Source organism: Salmo salar, chromosome ssa11 (genome assembly GCF_905237065.1).
Source record: "Salmo salar chromosome ssa11, Ssal_v3.1, whole genome shotgun sequence".
NCBI lineage: Eukaryota > Metazoa > Chordata > Actinopteri > Salmoniformes > Salmonidae > Salmo > Salmo salar.
The window spans coordinates 88,289,713-88,300,023 of record NC_059452.1 but is presented as its reverse complement, the minus strand read 5'-3'; the positions used below and the strand labels follow the sequence as shown (position 1 = coordinate 88,300,023).

The 10,311-nt window shown below is 44.8% G+C and overlaps 1 protein-coding gene across 1 annotated transcript in view; it reads left to right on the top strand.

The window, feature by feature from the left end:
* The first annotated feature begins 1,321 nt into the window (after positions 1 to 1,321).
* LOC106563170 (fibroblast growth factor 11) overlaps positions 1,322 to 10,311 on the top strand; it is a 78,410-nt gene continuing 69,420 nt past the window's right edge. Inside the window, exon 1 of the mRNA XM_014128475.2 lies at positions 1,322 to 2,436. Coding sequence (XP_013983950.1) covers positions 2,244 to 2,436 — 193 coding nt within the window. The 5' untranslated portion in view covers positions 1,322 to 2,243. The remainder of the gene's footprint in view (positions 2,437 to 10,311) is intronic.

Below are 10,311 nucleotides of genomic sequence, written 5' to 3'. Positions count from 1 at the left end.
TATTGAAAACAAATACAATTTTGATAAACTCCCATATCTATTGGGTGAAATACTACAGTGTGCAATCACAGCAAGAAGATTTGTGACCTGTTGCCACAAGAAATGGGCAACCAGTGGAGAACCAACACCATTTTAAATACAACCATTTTTGTTTATTTATTTTTCCTTTTGTACTTTAACTATTTGCACATAATATGACATTATTTTGGAACTTTTGTGAGTGTAATGTTTACTGTTCATTTTTGTTGTTTAGTTCACTTGCTTTGGCAATGTTAACATATTTCCCATGCCAATAAAGATCTTAAATTGAAAAAATGGAACTGAATTGATGGCGAAAGAGAAGAGAGTGTGAGACAGAGGGAGAGGGAGAGAGAGAGAAAGAGAGAGAGTTGTCAGGGAATGGAGAAGGAAAGAGGGTGGGGGAGAGATGTAGGAGAGACAGAGTCTCCAGAGAGAGAGAGAGAGAGTCAGCATGACATAATGTAAGGAAGATGTTGAATGACAGTTAGTGCATACACACCAAACAGAAGCACATACCGTATGCAGAGATGTTCCCCTACTTATACGACACACTCTCCTCACACAGAGATAAGTGAACGCTCTACAGTCCCAAAGGTGTGTGTGTTTGTGTGTACGCGTGCACGCACGTGTGTGTGACTCACAGCGCATGGCGAGGATGCTCCTCCCGAGGTGACAGCACATGCACCTTAAGCACTCTTTTTCCTCCATACAGACAAATACACTTTCTCTCTCTCTCTCTCTCTCTCTCTCTCTCTCTCTCTCTCTCTCCACCTCTCTCTCCCCCACTCTCTGCCTCTGAAGGACAGTCAGATGGATGGGGCGTGAGCGCGACAGATACATTGTAGCTCATCTTAGAACATTAACTGAGGAGAGAGGTGGCTGCATGGTTTCTTTCTTCAGCTTCTCTCATTTTCTCTCCTGAGCCTCTCTCTGCTTCTCTGTTTCTTTCTCCTCAGCCTCTGTCTGCTTCTCTCTTTCTCTCTCCTCAGCCCCTCTCTGTTTCTCTCTTTCTCTCTATTCAGCCTCTCTCTGCTTCTCTGTTTCTCTCTCCTCAGCCTTTCTCTGCTTCTCACTTTCTCTCCTCAGCCTCTCTCCGCTTCTCTCTTTCTCTCTTCTTCATCTTCCCTTTCCCAGTCGATCTCATTCCCTCCCTCCCTCCCTCCCTCCCTCCCTCCCTCCCTCCCTCCCTCCCTCCCTCCCTCCCTCCCTCCCTCCCTCCCTCCCTCCCTCCCTCCCTCCCTCCCTCTCTTTTCCTCTCTCTCTTTTCCTCTCTCTCTCTCTCTCTCTCTCTCTCATGAATGTCACCTCTGCTGATGGTTGCTACTGGAATTCACAGACCACTCTCACACTCTCACACTCACCCGTGGGGGGCGGCGGGGGGTTAGTTGAGGGCTGTGTGGAGAGAGAGAATGCCAGAAGAGGAGGAAGATAAATCTTTCTCTGTCCATCCCTCTGTTCCGTTCCCGGATTCATTCTTGGGAGTCCGTCACCATCCCGCCTGCTGTGCTGCCTCTGGATCTAAGTCTGCTGGATTACGGCTCCATTTCTCCGCTCATTATTCCTGACGCTTGCATTTCCATGGCAGGCAAAGTTGGGCATCCAGAGACTATATGTTGACTGCCTGTTCATTTCCTCTTGACTTTGTATGCTGTTTGAGCTTCAAAATGATTTCACTCTTCACTGGAAGAAGTGTGATTTTTATATGACAGAGAAAAGAGCTCCGTCTATTTTTTGGGGATTGTTTACTTATAGGATAGGCTAGTGATTTTGCTATATTTTGAACTTCGTTGTTGCTGGTGATTTGGTGGGGAGGGAGGTTAGAAATGTAGGAAATGTCGATGTCTTTACATGTTTTATTTTTATCAAACAGACATTCTAACCTCACTCACCCGTCTTTCTTTTTTACTGAAGATGTGACCTTAGTGGTCTCTGTTTTTCAGTGTTTTTTAGTGTTGGTGCATTTATTTCTCGTCACACTGGAGGGTCCGCTTTGGATGTGTGACTGCACTTGAACTCTCACCTCCCTTGCTCTTCCCTTTTCCAGGGGGCTCTTAACCTAGACCCTCTCTTTTAACCCTGAGTAAAACCCCTCTCCCCTCTCTGGGGGCTCTCTCTGGACCTTCCGACCATTTTCTGTTGCTTGAGGACACAGACAGCCCCGCCTGAAGAGGGGCTGTTGGGTAGGAAGACACCCCCCTCCCAAAGGTGAGAGGGGGGGGAAGATGGCAGCTCTCGCCAGCTCTCTCATCAGACAGAAACGGGCAGTCAAGGACGACAGACAAAACCGACCGGTAGCCAACAAGAGGAAGCCTTGTCCCAAGAGCAACAAGTCTCTGTGCCAGAAACAGATCCTAGTCCTTATCTCTAAAGTGCGGCTATGTGGGGGTCGAAAAAGTCGAAAAGAAAAGAGACCGGGTGAGTCATCTCTCTCTTCTTCCTCTTCCTCCATCTCCTCCTCTTCCTCTCTGCCAAGTCATTGATTAGTTGTTGGAATGGTGGTCACATGAAAACACAATATATACTTTGAGGGGTAAACTTTTTTAAATGTATTTTTTATTCATAATTTATATAATGTAAAATTTGTGGATGTTCCTGTTGGAATTAATTGGCAGAATGTTAATGCATGATTGATTTGAGAATGAGAAGATATGCAAGAATATAGAATTTGTTTGTTTGGATCAGTTCATGTCAGAATAAAAAGGAGTGCCATATTCTGAGCCCCTCGTTGTATTATGTATTCCCTAGTCCTAGAGAGGGAGGATGCATAGAGAGACAACAGAGCTTAATGAGGAGTAGTTAGAAGGACTCTCCCCTCACACCTTCCTCTAAGCCTTAGTGTTCCCATCCTGGGTAGTACACAGCTGCTGGGTTCCCATAGAGACAGCATTAGAGTTCCCATCCTGGGTAGTACACAGCTGCTGGGTTCCCATAGACACAGCATTAGAGTTCCCATCCTGGGTAGTACACAGCTGCTGGGTTCCCATAGAGACAGCATTAGAGTTCCCATCCTGGGTAGTACACAGCTGCTGGGTTCCCATAGACACAGCATTAGAGTTCCCATCCTGGGTAGTACACAGCTGCTGGGTTCCCATAGACACAGCATTAGAGTTCCCATCCTGGGTAGTACACAGCTGCTGGGTTCCCATAGAGACAGCATTAGAGTTCCCATCCTGGGTAGTACACAGCTGCTGGGTTCCCATAGACACAGCATTAGAGTTCCCATCCTGGGTAGTACACAGCTGCTGGGTTCCCATAGACACAGCATTAGAGTTCCCATCCTGGGTAGTACACAGCTGCTGGGTTCCCATAGACACAGCATTAGAGTTCCCATCTTGGGTAGTACACAGCTGCTGGGTTCCCATAGACATAGCATTAGAGTTCCCATCCTGGGTAGTACACAGCTGCTGGGTTCCCATAGACACAGCATTAGAGTTCCCATCCTGGGTAGTGGCTAGTTGGGTAGTGGGTATGTCCTGTGAGGTGGATTTTTACTCTGTCTGACCATGACCACATGTTGTAGTAGACAACATAGAGAAAGCACACATCCCACATGCATACACTATTCTGAGTTCTTTGCACCTTTTAGACCTGTCTTTGGGGAGGTAATTAGAGCCACTTATTACTGTGTGTGTGTGTGTGTGTGTGTGTGTTTTGTGTATATTCCAGGTGTGTTGGTAATGTGCACTGTAACTACACCTACTGTTAATATTCAATTAGGTTGAAGATCCTTCAACCCTTTCCTCCCACACTCCAGATGATTAATGCATTTTAGATTGAGACCAATCTAACCTGTGTTCTAATCTACGTAACCTTGCCACTGTTAACAACATTGTTCTTTTCCATATCCATTTGATGGCCTTTAAAATGTCTGGTTTCTGTGAATTCTTCTGTGCTTCTGGATAGTGAAGAGTTGAATGTAAAGGATAATAGCAGCCGCCATATTGAAAATATAACCTGTAGTGTAATTTCTATTTTAGTCTCTCTATATAATCCCTGTTTGGAGAATCATACATTTTCTACCAAGACTATAATGTCTCCAACGTGATAATGCTGTCTACCAGATGTTGCTGTATGGTGTTGCAGAGTCAACAGGTGTAGCTTTGGGACACAGTTAGGAAATGTCAGACAGGGCTCACAATAGAAAGCTCTATGTAATCCTTGTTACTTCCTGTGGCCATTGGCGTTGCATTATGAGAGACATTGATTTTGCTATGGCATCTCATCTGTTGTGTCAGCTATAAGTTATTATACATGACATGCATTTCCTGTGTGTCTTGGTGATTGTTTGTAGATCAGAATTGACATACAAGTGTGTTGAAGACTGCTTGTGTGTGTGTGTGTATGTGTGCGCACGTCTGTGTATATACTGAGTGTGCAAAACATTTACCTTCCTAATGGTGAGTGCACCCCCCCTTTTTGCTCACAGAACAGCCTCCGTTTGTTGGGGCATGGACTACAAGGTCTCAAAAGCGTTCCACAGGGATGCTGGGCCATGTTGACTCCAATGCTTCCCACAGTAGTGTCAAGTTGGCTGGATGTCCTTTGGGTGGTGGACCATTCTTTATACACATGAGAAACTATTGTGGATCGAGAAAAACACAGCAGCGTTGCAGTTCTTGACACAAACCGGTGCGCCTGGCACCTACTACCATACCCCGTTCAAAGGCATTTCAATATTTTGTCTTGCTCATTCACCCTCTGAATGGCACACATACACAATCCATGTCTCAATTGTCTCAAGGCTTAAAAATAATTATTTAACCTGTCTCCTCCCCTTCATCTACACTGATTTAAGTGGATTTAACAAGTGACATCAATAAGGGATCATAGCTTTCACCTGGGCTGTGTATGTCATGGAAAGAGTAAGTGTTCTTAATGTTTTGTTCACTCAGTGTACTGTATATGTACATGTGTGTGCATGCGTGTGCGTGTGTGTGAGTGAGTGCTTTCCTACCATATGTATTTGTATGAGTTTATGTGTGTGTTTATGTCTCTGTGTGCCAGTGTGTGAAAGCCCCTGAGTAATGGATGATAACAACCTCTCTATGAGCCTGAAATAGCACAGTGCTGTATGCCTATTCCTTCAGTAGCTACAGAGTGCACTGCCATGCCTCAAAGCTTTGTTATGTTAATGTACATTGATGTTGCAACTGTGTGTGACAAAACAACAGTGAAAAACAACAGGAAAGCTCCGATGCTCTCACATATTTCGGAGTATTTGCGTAACACAGCTTCAGGCCCCTAAATGTCTCATAGTTGGGTTCACTTTAAGGTACTCACTTTGTTCAGTGTTTGTGTCTTTCATTTTGGGGGTGTGAGGAGAGTATTATATAAGTGATCCTTCGTCACTTCCCTTTTTTTAAATGCATATTCGTTTATTCTTCTCTCAAGCCATCAGTATCGTCATGGTAATACTTTTATCTTTTATAATCACATAAGCAGCTATATTTACTAGGGTCATGACAACAAATATTTTCAGTATACAAATGTCCTATAATGGTGGTAGGTGTCTAGTGCTAGGGATGTCATGTTACCATCAACCATATGTGATAGTTGCAGAATGCAGCATCAGCCTCTGTTCCCACTTTGCCTCCACCTCTTCCTGTCCTGGTCCCTTTTAAGATGGCCGCCGCCGGCCCACTAGATGAAAGCGATGAAAGCTCGCTCCCACTGTCAGTGATCTGCAGCGATTCTCCCTTCTCCAATCGATCCAGCTCACTAATTTATACTGATTAATCAATAATCACCCTCTTAGTTTGTCCAAGGAGGAATTCGACCTGGGAAGGGTGGGATATCGAGTAGTGACGCCGTTCTCCCCTCACACACCCCCTCTAACATTCTCTCTCTCACTCACACACACGCACATGCGCTCTCTCTCTCTCTCTCTCTCTCGCTCTCTCGCTCTCTCGCTCTCTCGCTCTCACACACACACACACACACACACACACACACACACACACACACACACACACACACACACACACACACACACACAAACATGCACGCATTCACACACGCATGAATATGCACGTAAACACACACCTACAACCCGGCCAAATGACACCTGGGCAAGATGAGAATGAGACAGTATAATGAACCGAAGCCAAAGAGAAGTGTTTGATCTGCAGTTAGCATTTAATGACAGTCACACAGACAGGAAGTGTAGTATAGTCCCAGACGTCTTCTAGTGCAGAGGTGGTAGGGTATGAGCAGGCATCATTAGGGCCAATCGGCTGCACTCGGGAAAAGTTCTTTGGGTCACAAATCTGGGCCCCTATCGGTGAGCAGGAGACCAGGTCACGAGATGAGATCCAGATGAGGATAGCATTAAGCTGACCACAAGAGATCAGGGCCCTAAAGTCGCTTACTAGACAACATCTGATCACACTGTGCAGTGTTAGGTAGCCCTGCGACAGGGGTCAGAGAGAGAGAGAGAGAGAGAGGAGGGAGGAAGACAGAGAGAGAGAGGGAGAAGGAGGGGGGAAGACAGAGAGAGAGGGAGAAGGAGGGAGGAAGACACAGAGAGAGAGAGAGATAAACAGAAGAAATAAAAATGGCAGTACAGATACAGAGCAAAGAAGAGACTGAGTTAGACCAGGGGAGGATGGAGGATATGGCGATGGTGATCTGAGATAGACCAGGGGAGGATATGGGGATGGTGATCTGAGATAGACCAGGGGAGGATGGAGGATATGGGGATGGTGATCTGAGTTAGACCAGGGGAGGATATGGGGATGGTGATCTGAGATAGACCAGGGGAGGATGGAGGATATGGGGATGGTGATCTGAGTTAGACCAGGGGAGGATAGAGGATATGGGGATGGTGATCTGAGATAGACCAGGGGAGGATGGAGGATATGGGGATGGTGATCTGAGTTAGACCAGGGGAGGATATGGGGATGGTGATCTGAGATAGACCAGGGGAGGATGGAGGATATGGGGATGGTGATCTGAGTTAGACCAGGGGAAGATATATGGGGATGGTGATCTGAGATAGACCAGGGGAGGATGGAGGATATGGGGATGGTGATCTGAGATAGACCAGGGGAGGATATGGGGATGGTGATCTGAGATGGATATGGGGATGGTGATCTGCGATAGACCAGGGGAGGATGGAGGATATGGGGATGGTGATCTGAGTTAGACCAGGGGAGGATAGAGGATATGGGGATGGTGATCTGAGATAGACCAGGGGAGGATGGAGGATATGGGGATGGTGATCTGAGTTAGACCAGGGGAGGATATGGGGATGGTGATCTGAGATAGACCAGGGGAGGATGGAGGATATGGGGATGGTGATCTGAGTTAGACCAGGGGAGGATATGGGGATGGTGATCTGAGATAGACCAGGGGAGGATGGAGGATATGGGGATGGTGATCTGAGATAGACCAGGGGAGGATGGAGGATATGGGGATGGTGATCTGAGATAGACCAGGGGAGGATGGAGGATATGGGGATGGTGATCTGAGTTAGACCAGGGGAGGATATATGGGGATGGTGATCTGAGATAGACCAGGGGAGGATGGAGGATATGGGGATGGTGATCTGAGTTAGACCAGGGGAGATATATGGGGATGGTGATCTGAGATTGACCAGGGGAGGATGGAGGATATGGGGATGGTGATCTGAGTTAGACCAGGGGAGGATGGAGGATATGGGGATGGTGATAGATAAAGAGGGAATCGACAATGGAGAGAAGGAGAGAGAGAGTTTGATAAAGGAGGAGGGGGATGAGAGAGATGTGAGTGATCCTGTTACTGAGACCATGACGTTGAAGGACCACTGTCAATAGCAAAATGATGTATTTCTACAAGCTAAGTCCTTCTTTTCCATTTTGACAGACTAAAGCATTACAACAAATACTATCACATAGCATCTGACAGCACTATAGTCTACTGTACTTCCAACAGGCTGTTGTGATAGCCATCACATCTGCACACTGATTAAAACGATTACGTTTTTGCAACTGCATATGGGGACAAAGATCGTACTTTTTGGAGAAATGTCCTCTGGTCTGATGAAACAAAAATAGAACAGTTTGGCCATAATGACCATCGTTATGATTGGAGGAAAAAGGGGGAGGCTTTCAAGCCGAAGAACACCATCCCAACCATGAAGCACGGGGGTGGCAGCATGGGGTGCTTTGTTGCAGGAGGGACTGGTGCACTTCACAAAATAGATGGCATCATGAGGCAGGAAAATTATGTGGATATATTGAAGCAACATCTCAAGACATCAGTCAGGAAGTTAAATCTTGGTGGCAAATGGGTCTTCCAAATGGACAATGACCCCAAGCATACTTCCAAAGTTGTGGCAAAATGGCTTAAGGACAACAAAGTCAAGGTATTGGAGTGGCCATCACAAAGCCCTGACCTCAATCCCATAGAAGATTTGTGGGCAAAACTGAAAAAGTGTGAGCGAGCAAGGATGCCTACAAACCTGACTCAGTTACACCAGCTATGTCAGTAGGAATGGGCCAAAATTCACCCAACTTATTGTGGGAAGCTTGTGGAAGGCTACCCAAAACGTTTGACCCAAGTTAAACAATTTAAAGGCAATGCTACCAAATACTAATTGAGTGTATGTAAACTTCTAACCCACTGGGAATGTGATCTCAGAAATAAAAGTTGGAATAAATCATCCTCTCTACTTTTATTCTGACCTTTCACATTCTTAAAATGAAGTGGTGATCCTAACTGACCTAAGACAGGGAATTTTTACCAGGATTAAATGTCAGGAATTGTGAAAAACTGAGTTTAAATGTATTTGGCTAAGGTGTATGTAAACTTCCGACTACAACTGTGTACCCAAAATACACGTAAATCTAAGTAAGAAATGGATTAAGAGTATATACATATACGTCAGAGCGGCATTGGACTAAGATAGAGAGGCATAGTATAGAATACAGTATATACACATATGAAATGGGTGATGCAATATTTACACACAATTAAAGTGACTAAGATACCGTAAAATAGTATAGAGTACAGTTTACACATATGAGATGAGTAATGCAAGATACAGAGACATTATTAAAGTGGCTAGTATTTAATTTCCTTAAAGTGGCCAGTGATTCCTAATCAATGTCTATAGGCAGCAGCCTCTGATGTGCTGGAGATGGCTGTTTAACAGTCAGTGGTGTAGTATAGAATACAATACAGTATATACATATGAGATGGGTGATGCAATATGTAAACAGAATTTAAAAGTGACTAAGATACCGTAGAATAGTCTGGAGTGCAGTTTATACCTATGAGATGAGTAATGCTAGATACGAAAACATTATTCAATTGGCTATTAATCCATTTCTAAAAGTGGCCAGTGATTCCTAATCTACAGTGGCAAGAAAATGTGAACCCTTTGGAATTACCTGGATTTCTGCTTAAATTTGTCATACAAATTGATCTGATCTTTATCTAAGTCACAACAATAGGCAAACTGTCACGTCCTGACCAGTAAAGAGGTTATTTGTTAGTGTAGTTTGGTCAGGACGTGGCAGGAGGTGTTTGTTTAATGTGTTTCAGGGTTTGTTGGGCAATGTTCTATGTTAGTCTATTTCTATGTCTGTCTAGTTTATCTAGTTCTGTGCTTAGTTTATTGGTTTGACCTTCAATTGGAGGCAGCTGTTTCTCGTTGCCTCTAATTGAAGGTCCTATTTAGTAGGGGTGTTTTTTCATGGGTTTTTGTGGGTAGTTGTTCCTTGTGTAGTTGTGTTCCTTACAGGACTGTTTCTCGTCGTTGTTTTTTTTGTATTAAGTGTTTTGTTTCGTTTTCTTCTCATTAAATAAAGAAGATGAGCAGACACATTCCCGCTGCGCCTTGGTCCAATCCTTACGACGCCCGTGACAGCAAACATAGTCTGCTTAAATTAATAACACACAAACAATTCTACGTTTTCATATCTTTATTGAACACACCATGTAAACATTCACAGTGTGGAGGGGGGGGGGGGGGAGTATGTGAACCCTTGGATTTACTAATTGGTTGACCCTCCTTTGAAAGCAATAACCTCAAGCAAACGTTTTCTGTAGTTGCGGATCAGACCTGCGGTCAGGAGGAATTTTGGATCATTCCTCTTTACAAAACTGTTTCAGTTCAGCACTATTCTTGTGATGTCTGGTATTGTTGAGCAGTATTGTGCGGCAGTACTGTGCGGCAGAATTGTGCAGTAGTATTGTGCAGTTCTAAGAGTTCACACTGTGGCTATGCTGTGTGTCCCTGAGTGTGCACTGGGGGTGAGGGTGTTTGTGTTGCCACTGTTTGTGTTGCCACTTATTAACTGTCACCCA